At 41.3% G+C, this 21,700-nt stretch overlaps 1 protein-coding gene across 16 annotated transcripts in view; it reads left to right on the plus strand.

Annotated features, from left to right (window-relative positions):
- The window catches only part of SCEL (sciellin), a 125,825-nt gene that overhangs the window by 32,539 nt on the left and 71,586 nt on the right, over positions 1–21,700 (plus strand). For all 16 annotated transcript variants that reach the window (XM_055542700.1, XM_055542716.1, XM_055542712.1 and 13 more), the window contains 4 exons: positions 3,543–3,611; positions 4,212–4,250; positions 5,561–5,641; positions 8,393–8,458. In XM_055542700.1, coding sequence (XP_055398675.1) covers positions 3,543–3,611; positions 4,212–4,250; positions 5,561–5,641; positions 8,393–8,458 — 255 coding nt within the window. The remainder of the gene's footprint in view (positions 1–3,542; positions 3,612–4,211; positions 4,251–5,560; positions 5,642–8,392; positions 8,459–21,700) is intronic.

A 21,700-nucleotide genomic window follows, 5' to 3' on the forward strand; every position in this document is an offset into this window, starting at 1 on the left:
TACAGAACCAAGTGTATGAGAGTGGGCTCTACTGGAAATACTTTGGAGACAGACTGCTTCCTGGTTGTATGGCCAAGAGAAAGCCACTCACATTCTCTGAGACTCTATTTCTTCATCTATAAAATGAAAATAATTACATCTACCTTGTAGAGATGTTCTGAAGAGCAGAGAAAATTGCAGAGTAGTGGGTAGCTCTTTTGACTATTCCATGCTATATTGCCCATAAAGACAAACACTGTAGAATTTTGATTAACTTCATTTAATTTTAACATCACAACTCTCCTTTATTTAAACCTTGAAGATGTTTGAAATTCAGGTTCTGTTTTCTTTAGACAGATTGTTATTTTCAGGGTACCAGAGTAGCAATTTCCCAGGATTATTTTTATCTTCTATGAGGATCTCATAGATAGCTCTAAAGTCTGAGTAGTTTGCAAGCAACATTTAAGTTTTACGATTTAGGATTACATGACATCATGTTTATGATATTCACCATGGTTTACTTTACTGCAGAGCCCTTTAAATATAAACATATCAGAGGCTCAGTAGCAATTAGTGCAGAGAATATACTTTTAGTCTTTGGTCTAATGATCACCTGAGTGATCTTCATGAGGTGTTTTTTTTTTTTTTTTTTTTTTTTTTGCATGTCTGTGCAAATCCTTTATTAAAGCAACAGCCAAACTACAGGATGGCTCACAATATTTTTTTTCTTTTTTCACTACTGTATCAACTTAAATACTAATCATTTGTTTATACCTTTAAATTATTTTTTAAAGGTATACATTTATAATTTACGAATCAACAGAGTGCCATTTCCATCCAGATACATTTTTCCATCTTATTTCCCGCTTTTAACAAAGGATATCTAGAACCAGAGGGACAGCACATCAAATGTAAGTGCCAGCACCTTCTGTGAGCAGCAGCGCCAGAGTGTCTAAGAGATACACTGAAGGTTTACATTCCTCATTAACTAAAAATAATTTATGCCAGAATATTCTCAAACCTATTTGCCTTCTGTTTTTACATTCTCTATGAGCTTCGATTTCAATGGTGGTATTCTGAGCATTTGACCCCTTACATATGACATCTCTAAAAAAAAAATTTCAATTAAAGGTCATTATCACCATCATATAATATTTTCTCATATAACAGACACTCAGTCCTTCAGGAAGCATAACAAGCGATTCTGTTTTATTCCATTGTCCCCCCCAACACACACTAATTTGTTTAATCCAAACCTTGTTAATCACTGTAGAAACCCTACAAATCATTAGGTAGATGAACTTTGTTATCTACTAGAGGATTTTTAAACAAACAAGTGAATGTAAAAGTGACTAATACCTTGAGGATGGTGGTGGTTTAGTTGCTAAGTTGTATCTGACTCTTTGTAATCCCATGGACTGTAGCCTGCCAGGCTCCTCTGTCCATGGAATTTCCCAGACAAGAATACTGGAGTGGGTTGCCGTTTCCTTCTCCACATCATTAGTTTTAAATGTAGATTCATTCTGTACAAGTTAATACCTGGATTGTGAACAGTCAGTTGAGAATATGGAGCTCTGGATGGTTCAATGTTCCTCCCTTTTTGCATGCGCGAGTTACCAGTTTGCGTTCAGGGTATCAGCATTATGCACCATAAACAGAAACTGTGGGGTTGACTTGGGGAGTTTTCCTGTATTAGTGTTAGTTATCAAATGTTTTAGTTACACATGTCACAATGACATCTAGGAATTCAAATCATTTTAAAGCTGGGAAAATAAGCCATATTTTTTCATCATGACTTGTTTTTAGAGCAAGGCAAGGTGATCATCCATCTTCCCAGGAACAGTTTATATAAAGCCCTGTAATAAAGTGGATGGTGGGACTTCCCTGGTGGTCCAGTGGTTAAGAATCCATCTTGCAATCCACAGGTTCGATTTGTGATCAGGGACCTAAGGTCTTACATGTGGGGCTGCAGCCAAGTCTGCTCACGGAAACTACTAAGCCCACCCACTACAAGGAAAGCTCTCGCTTGACACAATGAAGATCCTGTGTACTGCAACTTAGACCTGATGCAGCCTAAAGAAATATATAAATATTTTTAAAAAAGAAACAGATGCTATGTGCTCACTTCCATGGCTTATTTTTTTTTAGATAACATAAATGATAAAGATAACAGTTTAGAGAAAATTATATTAATAGTAGACCCATAGTATGAGATCAGCAGAAGAATCTTGCGGACCTTTTGTTTTCCAGAACCTAATTTTTCTGCATCCTAGTTTTGTGCAACGTGGGGAAGGGAATGACAACCCACTCCAGTATTCTTGCCTGGAGAATCCCATGTACAGAGGAGCCTGGTGGGCTGCAGTCTATGGGGCTGCAGTTTTGTGCAAACCTGCAGAATCCAGAAGACAGCCTCACATCTCAGGAAGAGCTTTCCTTTCTGATGTGCTTTTCTAGGGGTTGCAGTTGTGAGATCCCACCACTGGCATGCAGGCTACAGGATTCCTAATTTGTCTTCTGACCCAAAAGACAGACAAACACACCTTTCCCAGACCTACTCTCCTATGGAGATCTGAGTTTAGAGTGTTTTAAACCTCTGATGGTCCCCAGGACCTATTAACACAATGTGTTAGTCATTGTAAACAAATTTGCCAGGATAGAGCAATTTTTGTGACGAGTTCTCTCCCCTGTCTCCAAATCTCCATGGTTTAGCCCAATAGAAGATTATTGCTTGCTCTCAGCAGAGTTCAAAGTGCTAGCCTAGAAAATTAGGGGAAATCTCTGCTCCAGGAACTGACTCAGAGACCTAGGTTCTTTCTATGTTTTAATTCTACTATCTTCAACCTGTGAGCACCAAAGCTACAGTAGAAGAGGAGGAAAGAGCATGGAGGATCGTGCAAGAGGTTTTATGGTGGTTTGGGAGTCATGAATAATATTTATGTCCACATGCTGTAGAATTCAGTCACATGATCCCAATACATGTGTACTGAAGATTGGGATGTGCAGTCTTCCTGTGTGCTTAGAAGGAAAACAAAGAGATTGACAAACATATAGCCTTGTCTATACCATAGCGAACTCTGAGCTGGTGATGGGCAGGGAGGCCTGGTGTGCTGCGATTCATGGGATCGCAAAGAGTCAGACACGACTGAGCGACTGAAATGAACTGAACTGAACTGATCTGATACCATAGAACATTTGTTTAAATTGCTTAAGTCTTCCATTGATTCCTTTCAGTGACATAGAAAGTACTGTCATTGGGTAAATTATTAAACAATAATGAAAAGGAAATAGTTAATGAATTAAATGCTCAGTGAGTCAGAAAGGCAAGCTGAAAAGCATAAACTTTAAAAGTTACAAACTATATCAAAATGGCCTAATAAATATATTTTGTGGTGAGTATAGTAGTTTTTTTTAATTGTAAAATTTTATAAAATGTAACACCTGAAAAGCAATTGTTTTCACTAGAGAAAGGTTATGTTGTGAAGTGATTCTAGCATGAAAGAGGTCTAAGAGGAGTTTAAAAACCTAAATGTTGATTCAGACTTTTGTCTTATTTCTTTATAAAGGATTTCAAACAGAAATGATGCTGCTAAAACATATAAGGCCAATACCCTGGATAACCGACTAACCAATAGGTACCAGTATCTACTAACTTGGGGAAAGGTTCAAGTACAATATTTTTCTAAGCATTACTTACTTACATACAGTTCTTCAGTTCTACTTATTATCTTTCTGTAAACCCTTATCCTCTATTTTTTAAACAGAAATAATTCTGGCATAAAAACTTGGCTCCTGCTCATGGTTAAAGAAAAATAGAATTTTATTCCTGGCTTCAAAATGAAGAGAATTCATTGCTTCAGGCCATCATTCTTACCACATTTATGTTTCTGTTTAAATTATCCTGGTGGGAACAGGATATATTATGAAATACATGTAAATGTAAAGTTTACATTCCTATTGTAAAAAAATTATTGAACCCATCAAAGAAAAACACTGGGCTTAAAAGATGAAATTTCTAAAGAAAAAAACCTTTTTTTGGAATCTAATACACAAAAGGTGAAAAATCATGACATCAACTTTTCAAATGTATTCAACTACTGATACTTTCTTTTTCTTTCTCACAACTAATGTTAACTTTTAATAGTAATAACTCTAAATTCATGGGCAACTGCAAATTGATGCAAGAATTTATTCTTTGCTGCTGCTCAAACTTTGCCTTCTCATTTTCTTATCAGAAATGTGTCCACGTTTCAACCACCAGAAGCGACAAAGACGTATGTACTTCTCTAACTGATCTTACATTTTAAGAATAAAGAAAAGAATAAAGAAAAAATTCTTCCTATATGTCAAAGAAAAAATCAAGGTGTATTGTCTTCAGGCTGAAGTTTCATTGTAACATAGCCATGCCCCGCCCCCCGCCTCCCCGCCCGCCCCGCGCCCGCCAGCTTTGACAGGTTAAATAGTATTGATAGAAATACTGAAGTGGTCAGCAAAACTTAAAGTACTTTCTATGTGGACTTTAACACAAGAAGTTTACCAACCTCTGCTCTAATCAAACACTGAAGCTTAAGTCATTCTTTATTTCTTTTCTTTTTAAAAGTCTAGATTCTTTACTTTTTTGCCCATAGAACTTTAAAATTTTTTCCTACTCCTATGGCAACTCTTTATTCTTGTACATTACACTTGCCTCCCAAAACACCCATCACATCTACAGCTCAACTGAGTCTTGAAATCATGGTTTTGCTAACAATCTGTATAGTCAAAATGCATTTTCCCTAGAATGTACTAATGGTGGTTATAAACAAGCAAAGTAGATATATTTTTGAAAACTTGGTTGATTTTTAAATTTGTATTTTTCAAAAAAAGTAATTTTCACCCTGGACTGCCCTCCAATAGTTGAAACAGGCCTGAGTCACTTCAATTTTTTGAGGGTCTGCATATATTAACAAATGCTAAATAGAGATTTGGCTTCCCTAGTGGCTCAGACAGTAAAGAACCTGCCTGCAATGCAGGAGACCTGGGTTCAATCCCTGGGTCAGGAAGATCCCCTGGAGAAGGGAATGAAAACCCACTCCAGTATTCTTGCTTGGAGAATTCCATGGACAGAGAAGCTTAGCAGGCTACAGTCCATGGGGTCACACATAGTCAGACACGACTGAGCAACTAACACACAGATTTAAAACAGTGTGATTTTTAAATGTTTTCTTAAACAAGCTAATGTATTTAATAAAAAAAATTGTAATATAATTCTGTGAGTCACAGCATAGACAGGATTTAAAAATATTTGTTGGACTCGTTTGATGTGGAATCAAAGCACATCGAAATTGATTGGTCTGGGTTTCGGACACAGAATGTCATATAAGGAATGACTTCTCCATTCAATTCCTTCTGTTTTAATTATTTGAATGGAAGCCAGGTGATTTGTAAAATGGGTAAACTAAGGAAGAACTTTTTCTGTTGTTCTTTCATCCTCAAGTGAAAAATTTTGTGGTGGGATTAGGAGTAGATTGTAAGTCCTTTCAAAGGTGAGATAAAATGAAAAGTTTCAGGAATGTGCTCACTGCTTGTTCTTGTGACAAAACAGGCAACCTGGAGGTGTGTCCAGTGCAAAGGCCACCAGCACCCCCGCTTCCACCTCCACCACTACTCCTGTGAAGAAGAAGAGGTAGGATGGGCTTGTTGGGCGCCCCTCTTCCTGCTGTTCTCTCACAGATTGATCTTTATTAACGTCTGAACCAAAGCATCCACCAAGGCCCCCGGGTCGCATCTAGAGTTTGCTCTCCGCCCTTCCTCCTCCTTCCCTCCTCCCCTTCCCAGGGATCCGGTGCCTCCTGCCTTCTGCTGCCTTCACACTTCAGTCCTTTCCTCCCCAATCTCCTTTTTAAAAATGCCATCTTTTCCTCCAGTTTTATTGAGAAATAATTGACATACCTCGCTCTGTAAGCTTAAGGTGTATAGTGTGATTTACACATATGGTGAGGTGATCACCCAATATGTTTAATTAACATCCATCATATCTTCCCAGGTGGCGCTAGTGGTAAAGAGCCCTCCTGCCAATGCAGGAGACATAAGAGACATGGGTTTGATCCCTGGGTGGGGAAGATCCCCTGAAGAGGGGCATGGCAACCCACTCCAGTATTCTTGTCTGGAGAATTCCATGGGCAAAGGAGCCTGGCAGGCTGCAGTCCATCAGGTCACCAAGAGTTGGACACGATTGAAGCAACGTAGCATGCACAAGATTCATCATCTCACAGAACATCCATTATGTCAATAAAAACATTTCTCCTTTTGATGAGAACTCTTAAGATCTACTCTCTTAACTACTTTTCTGTGTATAATGAAATGATATGAAAGTCAAGTCGCTCACTCGTGTCTGAGTCTTTGCAACCCCAGGGACTGAAACCTGGCGGGCTCCTCTGTCCATGGGATTTTCCAGGCAAGAATACTGGAATGTGTTGCCATTTCCTTCTCCAGGGGATCTTCCTGACCCAGGGATAGAACCCAGGTCTCCCACATTGCAGGCAGACTCTTTACCATCTGAGCCACCAGGGACTCCTATGTATAATACAATCATGGTAACTGTAGTCATCATGTTATATATTACAACCCTAGAGCTTATAACTTCTTTGTCCTTTGTTGGATATTTCAAATGGATATAAAATAAGTTGGTCTAAAGGACAAATAAAAAAATGTAAGTTTTTACCTTTTGGCCACCTTCCTCCAATCTCCCTCAATCCGCCTGCCTCTGATAACCACAAATCTGATCTTGTTTTCATATGTGCCATCTTAGGGTCTTGAATAGCTAGGTAATGTTTTGATGCTAGAACTCAGATAGTAAAGCTACTTCAGGTAACGCATGTTAACAGAGTCCTACTACAGAGAATGCCTTATCCTGCACAATAGCTGCAGTGAGGCCAAGTGTCACTAGACTCCAGAAACCAGTCTGCATCTTGGAGGCCTCCTCTGCTGTGTAGATCGGGCTTCCTCCACATTCAGGGTCAAGGGTCCTATCTGGAGGCATCGGTCTCTGTTTGTGTGCTTATTACTTCTTCCTTCAACTTCCCCTCCTCTCTGGGTCGGGAAGATCCCCTGGAGAAGGGCATGGCAACCCACTCCAGTATTTTCGCCTGGGACAATCCCCATGGACAGAGGAGTCTGGTGGACTACAGTCCATGTGGTTGCAAAGAGTCAGAAACGACTGAAGCGACTTAGCACGCACACACACACAGGACTCTGCCTGGTGTAGGGCAGGTGTTCAGTGCTTGCTGATGAGCTGGCTGACTGCCACGCTGCTCCTGTAGTCCTCCTGGAGGGAAATGACTGATTCTATTTTCTCCTGCAGATGAAATTTTGATTGTGTCTACAGAGTCTCAGGAAATAAGATTACCCTTCTCTTGGATCCAAATTTCACACTTCCCCTGATCCTTTCTTTGTCTGTTAGGAGAAACTGAAAGGGAAATTTAAGGTCAGTTAGTTCAATCTCCTACCCAGGGCAAGAATCTTTCCTCTGATAGGCTAGGCATCATTCAGGAGCATTGCAGCCAGAAGCGTGACTCTCACTTTTGTGATGTGCCTTGACTAAGCTCTCGGGGGTTGCATTGAGCTGAAATTGGCTTTGATTTACTCCCATCCCATCTGAGCGCAGTCCTGAAATCTCAGAGAATAGACCAGCTTCGAGAATTTAAAGGACTCTCCTGTCCTTATCCTTGATCTTCCTTTCCCAGGCTATCTTACTCTCCTCTGAACATCATTTTTGATCTATAACTTAGTCTTTTTGATAGAGTCCTTAGCTATCTCTACCAATTAAAATGATGTCTTAATAATGGGAAAGCATCTTTCTAATTGGATATGTGTGTGTGTGTGTGTGTGTACATTTATGTATAAATGTATGTGCTTAGTTGCTCATATGCATCTATATAAAATTGAGCTTGGCATTGCTGTGGCATTCATTTATACTTTCAATATTCTTATTTTCAGCATTTCCTGTCATACAGATTTTTTAAAACCATATTTTGAGTAGAACATGAGTGTTGTTATTTTTATTATGAAATGTTTCAGAAATGCAGAAAAACAGAGAGGTGTGTTGATAATGAGCACCCATGAACCTACCATACAGATTCAACATTATTATTTTCCAGATTTCCTGCAGATTTCTTTTTAAAAAGTGTCTACATTGTTTAGTGTCAAAGGAAATGGGCAAAGGGATTTATTTGGGAGAGCAAATTGCCTGCAATATAGGCCGTTACTTCCTATGGCAGGAAGTAAATTGTTTCATTTTATCTCTAAGACCTTGTAGGAAAGTCATCTCATTTCCTTTTTACCTGTCAATTTATTTTCAGCTTTTCCTGGAAGACATGCGGGTGGGGGGTCAGGTCTTTCGAGCACAATGTTTATAACTAATGTCATTTCTTAACAGACAATCCTGGTTTCCACCACCTCCTCCAGGTTACACCACCACCCCAAACACAGGAGCAAGCAGAAGGTAAGAGAAAGATGTCAGAGGTAATTGCTATGTAATATGATGGAAGAATGTGTTAGATATTGACAACATATAATTGTGGACGCTTTGGGATAAAGCTGAGGCAATTTTGTGAACTCTGAGCTCTGAATAAGATAGTGCCCAGTGAAAGTGAGGTCAGGGTACAAGTGTGCCTGGTAGGAAATCTGACATGCTTTGAGGAGTAAATGACTGTATTTTTAGTTTGCTAAGGGTTGCTGTAGCAAAGTACCATAAAGGTGGGCGGTGTGAGAGAAATGTATTGTCTCACAGTTCCAGAGGCTGGAAGCCCAAGAGCAAGGTGTTGACGGGGTTCCTTCTGAGGGTTGTGAGAAGGGATCTATTCCACCCTTTTTCCTGGCTTCTCATGTTTTCCTACCGATCTTTTGTATTCCTGAGTTTGTAAAAGGGCTTCCCTGGTGGCTCAGATGGTAAAGAATCTGCCCTCAATGCAGGAGACCCAGGTTCGATCCCTTGGTCAGGAAGGTCCCCTTTAGAAGGGAATGGCTACCCACTCCAGTACTCTTGCCTAGAGAATCCCATGGATAGAGGAGCCTGGCAGATGGACAGAGGGGCCTGGCGGGCCATAGTCCATGCGGTCGTGCCATTTCAATCTCCACCTTCATTTTTACATGGTGTTTACCCTGTGTGCCTGTCTGTGTCCAAAGTTCCCCCTCTTATAAGGACACCAGGCCTATCGAATGGGGGCTCATCCAACCTGGGATGATCTCATCCTAACTCAGCTACTTATGTCCACGACTCATGCCTTACCTACCTGTGTCTACTAATGTCCCCATTTTCCAAACAAATTTGGAGAGGACATCATTCGATCCATAAGGGGGGCAGGGGAGAGAACAGGGGCCATCACTAGGTGGGGCCCAGTGTGGGCTCTCGTGCTCAGTCATTTTTGCTCTGATGAACCCAGATGTCAGGATGGGAATGTGTATGGCAAGTTCTTGGTAAACTTAAAGTGACAGATGAGTAGTGTTTGTTTGCTTGTACTTTTTTGTTGCTGTTGAGAGCAATAATTATAACTAAATTAGAGCCCATGTGGAGAACACCTGGCTCTACAGTTTCCATACTGGGAATGTCAACAACTATTTAACTGAATAAATATTTAATAATAAGTGATTACTGTATGCCAGATACTGGTCTAGGATCTTGGGAGATACCAGGGAACAAAACACGGAGCCTACACTCAAGCCTTCAGTGCAACAGCCGCAGTGTAGGCCTCTCGTGATCTATGTTGTCATTAGCACTTGAGGAAAAATAGGTCTCCAAGGTGGTTTTGGTTTAGGTCTCCAAAATTATTTTCGTGTCATCAACCTCTAGAATATCTTCACCCAATATTTCCATGTTTAAATGGGATTCATTTTCCCAATCCAACACTTGGAGAAAGGGTATGAAGCAGTGCCCTTGTTTCATATGAGACTGTTTTATTTCCAAAAGTTTTCATCTGTTGCACAGGCTTTTAATGTGGCTTTAATTTCCCAAATAATAGGTATATTTGGAAATAAATGTCTTATAATTTAACTTGAATCTATAAGGACATAAATAACTTTAGTTGACTAATAGACAAAAAGAACTCTAATTGTCTTTCATACCCGTGGCTTTATCTGTATATATGTGTGTGTACATATGTATTATATTATATGTGTATAACATATGTATAAAATTATTGGACATGTTGAATAATCACAGCTTGGAATTATACCAACCTTCTCTTAAAATATTTTCTTTTTAAACCTGTTCATATTTTTAAACCTGTGGGTGGTTTCCAATTATATGAACTGCCAAATATGGATTGTGTCTCTAATTATAACCTCCTTTCTCCTCAGGCTGTGTTTAGATATTTCTCCATGAGTGGTACCTTTCATGGAACTACCCAAGTTATTATTGTAAGATACCACTGTTTATTCCATCCAATTTTGTCTTGATAGACAAAATACTTAGAAACATTTATGACGAATTTCCCAAATAACTTATTTTTATCTTTTATCTGGTATTCCATTGTTCATGTGAATTATCATCATAATAAGCATCTGTTATGTAACTGTGTAAAGATACGAAAGGGCTATTCCTGTACAACCATCATACGTGCTCAGTGCACATTCAGCTATGGATCTGTTTGAACAGAACTGATACTGCCTGGCTATATGCCCTTACAATTTATGCATAGCTGGATGTGATTTACATGGAAGATAAAATTAGTTACAATGCTTCTATTTCTGATTTCTGGATCAGATGCCTAGCACCAGATTTAAGGGAGTGAGAAGATTATTGGATAAGGTTGATGAATTTAAATATCCACTCCTTTCTTAAAGTCACAGATTATTAATAGAATGGCTAGACCAAATGACTTCTCTTCGAGGATCAGAGCTAATGTTATCCCAAGCTTTCAGGGAAAGGAGAGAATAATAGCAGTGTAGTAATGCCTTTGATTCCTAAAGCGCTTTTCTTTGGAACAGCTCCAAGAACTGCTTCTGTTTCTCACCTTTAATACCAGTGCATTCTCGGGGCTGAGAAGTAGCCTTTTCACCAGAAGCCAAAAACTAGAAGCAATTATTAAATGATGAAAGGAATCAAAGATTTCAAAAAGAGATCTTTGTCCCCAGAAGAACGAAAAGAAGATGGAAATAGGTCAGGAACAAATAAAAATGGAGAACTGTGATTTTTAATACTAGCTAATAGCCAGTGCTAACTTTATTTCCCTTCTACCTTTACTTATTCACTGGTCTCCATCTCCCTTTCTCCCCTTTCTCCTCTTCTGCAAAAGAATTTCCCCTTAATACCAACACTCACTCTCGTTTCTGTTCTTCATTTTGTGAACCTTCATTTTTCCATCACCAAATCTCCCAGAGATTTCATTTTCTCCCACACACCCATTCCCAGTTATTACAAGGAGAGGTCATTTTCCTGAATGTTTTTCCCCTCTAACCTCTCTGTGATCTTTAACCCCACGGACTACCCCATTCCTCAGTTTTCCTTTTCTTGACTTACATAGTGTGGAAGAACCAAACTTAGTTGTGTTTGGATTGACAACTTGTATTGCTGTTGTGTTTGGATTAAAATCTGTTACAGCCATGATATAAGCTACACCCAAAGGGTCTTAAGCTTTTTTTTTAATCGACAGAAGAACCCATAATATCACACTTTTCTCTATATTTATATGTATATCTATACCTATAACTCTACAAGTCTGTGTTTATGTCTACAGCCATTGATATTTCTATAGCTACATCTAGAAATATATCTACATCTCATTCTGTCTATATAATTAACATAAGGTTGGTGAATTCAGTTCAGTTCAGTCACTCATTTGTGTCCAACTCTTTACAACCCCATGGACTGCAGCACGCCAGGCTTCCCTGTCTATGACCCACTCCTGGAGCCTACTCAAACTCATGTTGGTGAATTCAACTAGATTTTAAATGAGCAAGTTAAATTTTCTAATATAACTATATAGTAGAGCTAAAGAAAAAAGCAATTTCTTAAAACAAGTATCATTTTATGTATGACACACATTAGTCTTGCAATGAGAAGGTTAAGATCTGGTGATCAAACAAAATTTTGGAATTAAGAGTCAAATATCTCTGAAAGTCTCTTGCCCTCTTTCTGATAAAACAAGTAGAGAAAGAAGCTGTAATTCATGGTAGTAAGACACAGCAGGTTAAGTTCTGAACTTAAATAAAACTCTTTCTAGCTGATTGCTAAGGTAACTCCTTAGTCCTTGGGTATAAATGTTCTCTGATGTCTTTTTTCTCTTGTTGAGAAGGGAAAACTCTAGCACAGGGTTTTGAATGACCAATCTGTATGTGCTGTGTGAGCTGTGCTTAGTCACTCAGTCATGTCCAACTCTTTGCAACCCCATGGACTGTAGCCCGCCTCTGTCAGAGGACAGGCTCCTCTGCCCATGAGGATTCCCCAGGCAAGAATACTGGCTGGAGCAGGTTGCCAAGCTGTCCTCAAGGGGTTCTTCCCAACCCAGAGATTGTACCCAGGTCTCCTGCATTCAGACGGATTCTTTACCATTTGATCCACGAGAGAAGCCATGAATACTGGAGTGGGTAGCCTATCCCTTCTCCAGGGGATCTTCCCAACTGAGGAGTCAAACTGGGGTCTCCTGCACTACAGGTGGACTCTTTACTAGCTGAGCTACCAGGGAAGCCTGTCAGCCTGTGTCAACAAGATTATTTCCTCTGAAATCCTCTTTTCAACTTCCATCAGAACCTATAGTTTCTTTTCATTTTAATCAGGACTGAATCAAATTTTAGCTCTGCAACTTTTGTTCCTCATTATACTGATCTGTCTCTCCTTCCTCTGTGATCACTGGTTTATCCCCTTTCCCATGTTCAAATCCCTTTCATTATTTCAGAATATCACTTCTGTTTTAATGTTTTGGTGTAATGTAATTTGAGCTCTATGTATTCGAGATTCTGAAATACATAGAAATACATGTGTCATCAATATGGAAAATTATTAGAAGGTCAGAGCCAGTGAAAGTTTTTCCTTTCCACATGTTTCATTTTAAAATTTATCAGAAAGCCTGATGCAAAGCAGTTTGTCAGCAATCACTAGTGTCTATCTTAATTTCTCAAGTTCTTAAACTTTTTCTCATCTTTGAGTCTTTAAAAGAGTGATAACAATATGCCAGGACTTGAGCCGATGGTGTGGATAATAGGTGCCATTCGTGAGAAGTGCTCAGTCAAATCACAATAAAACACAGATGCAGCATTTCTAGTAAGTTAATATTAACATCGCTTCTGATTTTAGAACCCACCTTTAACTCTTGGTATTCTGATTACGGTAAATTTAAGTGCATATGCCTTTGTATTTAGGTGATGCAGAGATACGGTGCTTTGATGGCATATGAAGCTCATTTAAGAACCTCGAGGAAGCCAGATTTAGGTAGCAGTTGCTTAAACAATATGAATGTTTACAATGTTACCCATTATAGTGATTCTGGAGAAACAATAAGGCAAACCACCAGCACCAGCAAAAAAAAAAAACAAAAAAAAACCAATGTGTTTTTTTCTGCAATCATTTCCAAAGACAGCAAATAAATTGTATAATATCTGATAAAATTAAAGTAGTGGAAACACATGCAGGAAATCACCATATTGTGAAATGCTTGCTACATACTTTCATAATTTCTCATCCATATTTGTTTCAGTCTTCTCTTTCAGTGGTTTTCACTTCCACTTAGCTGATTGGTAGATATGAAGGAGGAAAAAAAATTCTGATTGAGAAGTGGGTTGCTATGGCAACCTTGCACTACAGTTATATTTTTCCATCTGTAACTATAAATGGTAAAATGTAGCTTTTCTAATTATGCTGCAACATTTTTAACTCTATTGGTACCAAACCTTCTATGAAGTTTGCTGTCACCCTAAATTAAATCATTATATTTAATTTTTATCACAACAAACATCTTCTTGTATTAACTAGAAGCCATTTTGCAAAACCTAAGAGTCTAAAATGCTCAGTAAAATGTCAAAGTATAGTGATTTTAAAATTGTATTGAAATTCCTAGAATACCAATTATATTTATTCAAAATCATTAAAACATAAACCTGAGTCAGGATTTGTTAGGAGAAAGTTAATTCAGAATGTGCTGCTATGGATTCAGCAATACTTGAAAATTTCTATCCCTCTGTGTCCACTGGAAGCTAAAGTTTATTTGTGCTCTTATATTAAATTATGCTATTTAAATGTTATTAACCACAACTGAATATTCATACATTTGGAAAGTACAGCATATGAATATTCAGGGTACTTAGCACATAGCAAGTAGTATTCATGACTACTGTGGAATTGAAGATTCCTTGCAATATTCTGCCTTCTCATGGTCATGTAGTGGTTTGCCAGCCACAGATCTGAGCCAGTCTCATCCTTTTATAAATGAAGAAGCAGATTCTTCAGCGAGGATCAGTGTTCTTTCCATGATCAAACTGGAACTCAGTGGCAAAACTAGTCTAAAATCTAGGTCTCTGAAATTTTTGTTCAGTCCATGCTCTTTGTTGTGGTGTGGTTCATTGAAATGGTCCCTGGCCACTGAAAGTAAGACACTGTTAGAGCAATCATGCTTTTGAACAAATAATCGAAAGATTATTCTCTGGAATCTTTAGAATGCCTTGCATTCTGCAAGCTCTTTGAGACCATGGACCACATCACACCTTTTCTAGTCTTGAATGCCCAACTTTGCTTGTTATATGTCCTAACATAATAACTAGGGCAGTTGTGGAATAAGTGCTTTTGAACTGATACCTTTGGGTAAGCAAATAATGCAGGATCTCTTACTGTTATTATATTTTCATTGGAAATACCTGGAAGGATAATGGTTTAATACAGTACAATAGAGCACAGCAGTCTCCAGCATTTTGTACCAGGTTTTGTGGAAAATAATCTTTCCATGGACTTCGGAGGGGGGATGGTTTCAGGATGATTCAAGTGCATCACATCTATTGTGTCTCTACTGATCTGACAGGAGGTGAAGCTCAGGCAGTAACGTGAGTGGTGGGGAGCAACTGTAAATACAGATGAAGCTTCACTCACTAGCCCACCACTCACCTCCTGCTCTGCAGCCCAGTTCCTAACAGGCCACAGACCAAAGGGATGCCTGATATAGAGGAGAAAGCATGGGATTAGACATGAGTAAGACTGGGTTAGAACCTTGGCTGAGTCACTTACTACCAGTGTGACCCAGGGCGAATTGCTTACCTTTTATGAGACTCAGTGAAAAAAATAAATTCTATATATAGTATATATAGATAGATATATATATATACACACACACACACATATACACACACATTCCACAGCATAGATATATGGACTAAATAAAGTATGTGAGAAGTATGTCAACTTGGACAAGTTGACATGTTACTGAAACGCAAAAAATGTAAGTTCCATTTCCTTTGCTATTGTTGGAATAAGAATTCTACTGGCAGGCTACAACAGCTAAGCATAATCTAAAGTGAAAACAAAACTCACCATCCGTTTTTAAGAGTCAATTATTCTTTCAACCCTGACCTGTGTTGAGTCATAGAAACGTTCTTCACGAAGTCATTCTGGAACACAAGTCACAGAGCCAGGCATGTTTTCCAAAAAAGCCATAATACAAAGAAGTGACCTTTGCAGGAGCTTATGGAAATGAGGGAACATAAACAGGTTGACAGTGATATTTCTATTAGCTCTGGCCTTCGGGCTACAATCTGCAGGTTTTCAAATGTTGCCCAGGAAAGCTGCCTTTTGATTCCTGGAGGTTATTTTTTACAATTATAGCAGCCAGTGTGGCGTCATCAACCCTGCGGAAGGTCTTACAGGCTGGAAGGAAAGACAGAGGCAGAATCAGGGTCAACTGATCCAGGCTTAAACAGCGCATCTCTAAGTGGTGTTCAAACAGGATCATTCCACATGAATGCCTCTTGTTTTTGTTTCTTTGAAACATTCCAGGCCACAGCTTCCTGCCTTGCTCTCGCATTCTAAAGCCCCCGCTTGGCATGGCCTCAAGCTCCTGGCTCAGCTTGAATGACGCCTCTCATTGCCCCCAGGGCCGGGGTTCTGTCATCTGTGACTGTCACTGAGGAGATGCAAAAAGCTCCTCTGAGATGGACTGAAGTCAGAGTGGCCTTGCCCTGGCCCAGCCCAGCAGGGGTGTAAATGCATTATTCTCGCTTCTCTGCTTTTCTTGGCCTTCACAAATGTACACCTGACTTTTATTTCCCCAAACCATCTCCTTCCTGTACACCCAGACCTTTTTTCTTGACTCATCTCTGCCTCTCAGACACACCCAGGCAGTCTTTTCTGGCCTCTTTGAGGGCTTAGTGGCTTTCCAGGTGTGGCTAGTGGTAAAGAACCCACCTGTCAATGCAGGAGACATGAGAGACAAGGGTTCGATCTCTGGGTTGGGAAGATCCCCTGGAGGGGGAAATGGCAACCCACTCCAGCATTCTAGCCTAGAGAATTCCATGGACAGAGGAGCCTCATGGGCTACAGTCCATGGGGTTACAAAAGAGTCAGACACAACTGAAGTGACTTAGCACCACTTTACATGGAAGAAATTTAGCCTTTTATCACTGTGATTCTGGCATAAGCAAAGTTGGGCACCATCCCTTGAATCCCTTTTTGTAAACCTCCTTTCCATCTTGTTACTACTCTCCTTCCTGTTTTCAGATATCCAATGCTCTGTGTAGACTCATTAATACCTGGGGCCGACCAACTTCTTATCCTTTCCTCTGTCCCTGGAAGAGACGCACATAACCAGCTCATCAACACAGATGCATGAAAGACACATTATCATTTGAGTGACATTACATTGTTGCAACACAGGGATATGCTTTGAGAAGAGAAGATGATGACAATCAATACAAGTAAAAGAACATCTAATTGTGAAATCTAACATTAGGTCAAAACGGGGAGAGTGTTTTCCTGTAAATTACTTTTTGCAGGCATATCATATTACACAATAACTCATCTGAGCACTCAGCGTCCACCAGGTACTCGGTGAAAGTGAAAGTCGCTCAGTTGTGTCTGATTCTTTGCGACCCTATTGACTATACAGTCCATGGAGTTCTTCAGGTCAGAATATCAGAGTGGGTAGCCTTTCCCTTTTCCAGGGGATCTTCCCAACCCAGGGATCGAACCCAGGTCTCCTGCATTGCAGGCAGGTTCTTTACCAGCTGAGCCACCAGGTACTTGGTAGTGGAGTCAACAACGGACAGTGGACTTCTATGGGACAGGTCACCTTGAACAGATTTTCAAAGCTTTAGACTCCTGTTCAGTACCCATTTTCCTTCATACCAAATAAAAATTCAGCCAATCACTCTCTCTTCCAACACATCTTTATCGGGCACCAACATCATGTACAATCCTAGTACTTGGCGTGCAACTATCCTTTTAGGGACTTTCGGTCCAGCCAGGGTGGAGATAACAAATTATGTGCAATTCAGACCAGCACAGCATGTGTTGTGAACAAGGTGCACTACTGGGAGACATAGAAGAGTGTTCACCACCAGAGCACTGGGTACCACTCCTCACAGTAACCTCCTCAACCAGAGGCTGAAGGGCAAGGAGGGCTCTCCAGGTGGAAGGAGCAGGAGGTACGCCCCAGAGGAGAGAGACTGTGGTGTGGGGTGGGATGGGGTTAGGAAGTGCCAGTGGTTTGGCTCCGCTACAGTGCTGGGTTCACATGGCATGAAAACAACCGCAGCCACAACCCTTACACTAAGCCAGGCGGAGCTCTAAAGCTTTGCATTGCCCTCTCACTGGCTTCAAAGCTGCCATCAACACAAGAACCAGAAGACCCACTGTGCTCTGTGTCCACTCTTCCACTGTCTCTCACCCAGGGACTCACTGCCACACTCGGCCAGAAAAGCTTCAGGACTAACTCATCATGGCCCCCACCCCTGTGGCCATGGATCCCTATGGGAACCCCAGTCAGATTATTTCTTATCACCTGGACCATCCTGTAGAGCTCCGTGCATCACTGAACCTGACCCAGGCCTGCTACTGCTGCTGCTGCTAAGTCGCTTTAGTCGTGTCCGACTCTGTGCGACCCCATAGACGGCAGCCCACCAGGCTCCCCCTTCCCTGGATTGTCCAGGCAAGAACACTGGAGTGGGTTGCCATTTCCTTCTCCAATGCATGAATGTGAAAAGTGAAAGTGAAGTCGTGTCCAACTCTTCGTGACCCCATGGACTGCAGCCTACCAGGCCCCTCCGTCCATGGGATTTTCCAGGCAAGAGTACTGGAGTGGGGTGCCATTGCCTTCTCTGTGACCCAGCCCTACAAACCATCCCAATCCCTCAAACCGGTCCACAGACCTTCCTGGATATGTCATCCATTATCGTCAAAACTCTTTCCTCTTCAGTCTTGTCTCTGACTGAATGATCTCTCCCCTCCTTGGTGGGTTCTCCCAGAGAACCCTGCTCCCCCAGCCTCCTTCTCAGTGACAGCTGCTTTTCTTCTAATCCCATGCACTGTGCGGTCTGGAGGAAAAGGAGGGATCCTGTTTGCTCCTTATTTCTAATTTCTATTTCTCCCTCCTTCCTAAAACTCCCTGTCCTCCTTGAAGCCATTCCCTTGTGAGCATCTCTCCTTCCCTGGAGTCATCTCAAGGTCTCTGAGTCACTCACCCTCACCCTGTGGGGACTTCAGCACTTGGCTCACTGTTTCCCCACACTCCTCCCATCGTAATGCCTGAAAGTGAAAGTGAAAGTCACTCCATCGTGTCCGACTCTTTGTAACCCCATGGACTGTATAGTCCTCGAAATTCTCTAGGCCAGAATCTTGGAGTGGGTAGCCTTTCCCTTCTCCAGGGGATCTTCCCAACCCAAGGATCGAACCCAGGACTCCCACACTGCAGGCGGATTCTTTACCAGCTGAGCCACAAAGGAAGCCCAAGAATACTGGAGTGGGTAGCCTATCGCTTCTCCAGTGGATCTTCCCAACCCAGGAACCGAACCAGCATGTCCTGCATTGCAGATGGATTCTTTACCAACTGAGCTATCAGGGAAGCCCTCATAATGCATGGTGATTCCCAAATTCGTGTAATGGATCCTTCCCATCCTGGACTTTCACTTTCTTGATCTCCTCTCCAGTGATCTTGTCCATTGCCCTACCCCAGCCACCCACAGATTTTTCCCTTGTAAGAGAGAAAAAGTTGGCTTAAAGCTCAACATTCAGAAAACGAAGATCATGGCATCCAGTCCCATCACTTCATGGGAAATAGATGGGGAAACAGTGGAAACAGTGTCAGACTTTATTTTGGGGGGCTCCAAAATCACTGAAGATGGTGACTGCAGCCATGAAATTAAAAGACACTTACTTCTTGGAAGGAAAGTTATGACCAACCTAGATAGCATATTCAAAAGCAGAGACATTACTTTACCAGCAAAGGTTCGTCTAGTCAAGGCTATGGTTTTTCCTGTGGTCATGTATGGATGTGAGAGTTGGACTGTGAAGAAGGCTGAGCGCCGAAGAGTTGATGCTTTTGAACTGTGGTGTTGGAGAAGACTCTTGAGAGTCCCTTGGACTGCAAGGAGATCCAACCAGTCCATTCTGAAGGAGATCAGCCCTGGGATTTCTTTGGAAGGAATGATGCTAAAGCTGAAACTCCAGTACTTTGGGCACCTCATGCGAAGAGTTGACTCATTGGAAAAGACTCTGATGCTGGGAGGGATTGGGGGCAGGAGGAGAAGGGGACGACAGAGGATGAGATGGCTGGATGGCATCACTGACTCGATGGACGTGAGTCTGAGTGACCTCCGGGAGTTGGTGATGGACAGGGAGGCCTGGCGTGCTGCGATTCATGGGGTCGCAAAGAGTTGGACACGACTGAGCGACTGATCTGATCTGATCTGAAGAAACCATATACACTTCAAAACTTCAAAGTTTTCCTTTTTCTGGCTTCCATTTTCCATCTACTCACTTTCTATCTACACTTTCTGGTTCAGTCCCTCCAGTCCTCTGATGCCAGAAGTTTCCCAGTCCCACAACCACCAGTCCATTGGTTCTATTGTCTTTCCACAGCCCTTCTCCCCTCACATCCTCACTTCCCTCCATGTCCATCTCAGCTCCCACAGTCCTTCACTGTAATCACGTCCTCAGATCCCCTTCTCCTCCTTTGTCATCAGTCTTTATTGCACTCTCTTGGCTGAATTAGAAGCTTCCTTATATCCACTCTCTGTTCAATCTGTTCCTGCCCCTGAAGTACTGAGCGTGGCAAAAGAAAGCAATGGCTATTGACCTTATTTTAGTTCCATGAGCACTGACTTCAGCGCAGCCATTGGTGTTGCCCAAAGAGTCCTTGAGAGGCAGCATCATGGGGGATGGTTTATGGAGCCAGACTTCTTGGTTTGGATTTCGCACTCTGCCCCTTACCAGCTGTATCATCACAGGGTCTTTATTTTCACTTTCTGTGCCTCCATCTTTTCATCTATAAAATAGGAAGAAGAAGAATACTTATCTCTGGGATTGAAGGGAGGATTCAATGAGCTCGCTCTCCATGCTTCCAAGACCAACCTTCCTGCATGTGCCCTCAGTCTCCTTGCTTCCCATGTCTAAGCATTTTCTGCTCACTCTTCCGCACCATCAAATTTGCCATCTTACCTGGATCATTCCATCATCATATCTACATACTCTCATACCCTTCATTGATCTACCAGCCTTCAGGTAGCTTCCCAATTTTCTCTTCCCTCTTCGCTGCAAAGTGCCTCAAAAGAAATCTCTATGTCTATCCCTCTGCATCCCATTTTCTTGGAGATCCAATCCTAGAAGGTTTTTTTTTTTTTTTTCACTACTGCTCCATCAAAACTGCCTTCATCAGGTTTATCAATGACCCCTATATTGCCAACACCATGGTAACTCTCCACCCCAGTTTTATTTGATCTGTCAAATGTCTTGCATTTGGCAAGGCTAGTTACTCCTTCTGGAAACACTTGTCTCACTTGACTTCCTGGCACCACACCCTTGTATTTTTCTTCTTTTCTCTTTGGCTGCTTCTCTTCAGATTCCTTTGCTGTTTCTTCCCCCTATTCTTGATGTCTAAATATTGCTGGGATCAGGGGTTCCACCCTTGGCCCTCTTCCTTCTCTACCTAGGCTGACTTCCTGGGTGGTCTCATCCAGTTTCAAGTGTTAGATGCCATCTCAAAGCTGGTGATACTCTTTCTCCAACATCCTCATGGCTCAGTTTATCACTTCCTTCAGGTCTTGGCTTATATTTCACCTCACATGCAGGTGTTCCCACACCATCACTATATTCTCTCACTGTTTTCTTCTTAGTACTTTTCTTCATCTGCCATTTATTTTATTTGTGTATTGAAAACCTTCTGAAAACAGGGAAATCACCCACTTTGTAGAGTGCCTCATGCATAGAAAGCTACCAATAAGTGTGTTAAATAAAAGCATGATTTCATTCATTCCCAACAACACCCCCACAGTGCTGTTGGAACGGTTACTACAAATGAGGAAATGGAATAATTTAGGCCCTTGTCACACAGCTGGCAATTCAGGCAGCCCAACTCCAGAGCCTCCATGCTCCCTAGTGCACTGCAGAAGCCAGAGAGGTACAGAGTCGAGATCACAGGGTATTTCTATGGAATTTATCTCGAGGGTTATGGCGAACGACTGGGGTGGGAATTGGGGTAGGGAAGTGACATGCCCTGGGTAAAGTGCTGTGTGTGTGCGTGATAAATCACTTCAGTTGTGTCTGACTCTTTGTGAC

Source organism: Bubalus kerabau, chromosome 12, assembly GCF_029407905.1.
Source record: "Bubalus kerabau isolate K-KA32 ecotype Philippines breed swamp buffalo chromosome 12, PCC_UOA_SB_1v2, whole genome shotgun sequence".
NCBI lineage: Eukaryota > Metazoa > Chordata > Mammalia > Artiodactyla > Bovidae > Bubalus > Bubalus kerabau.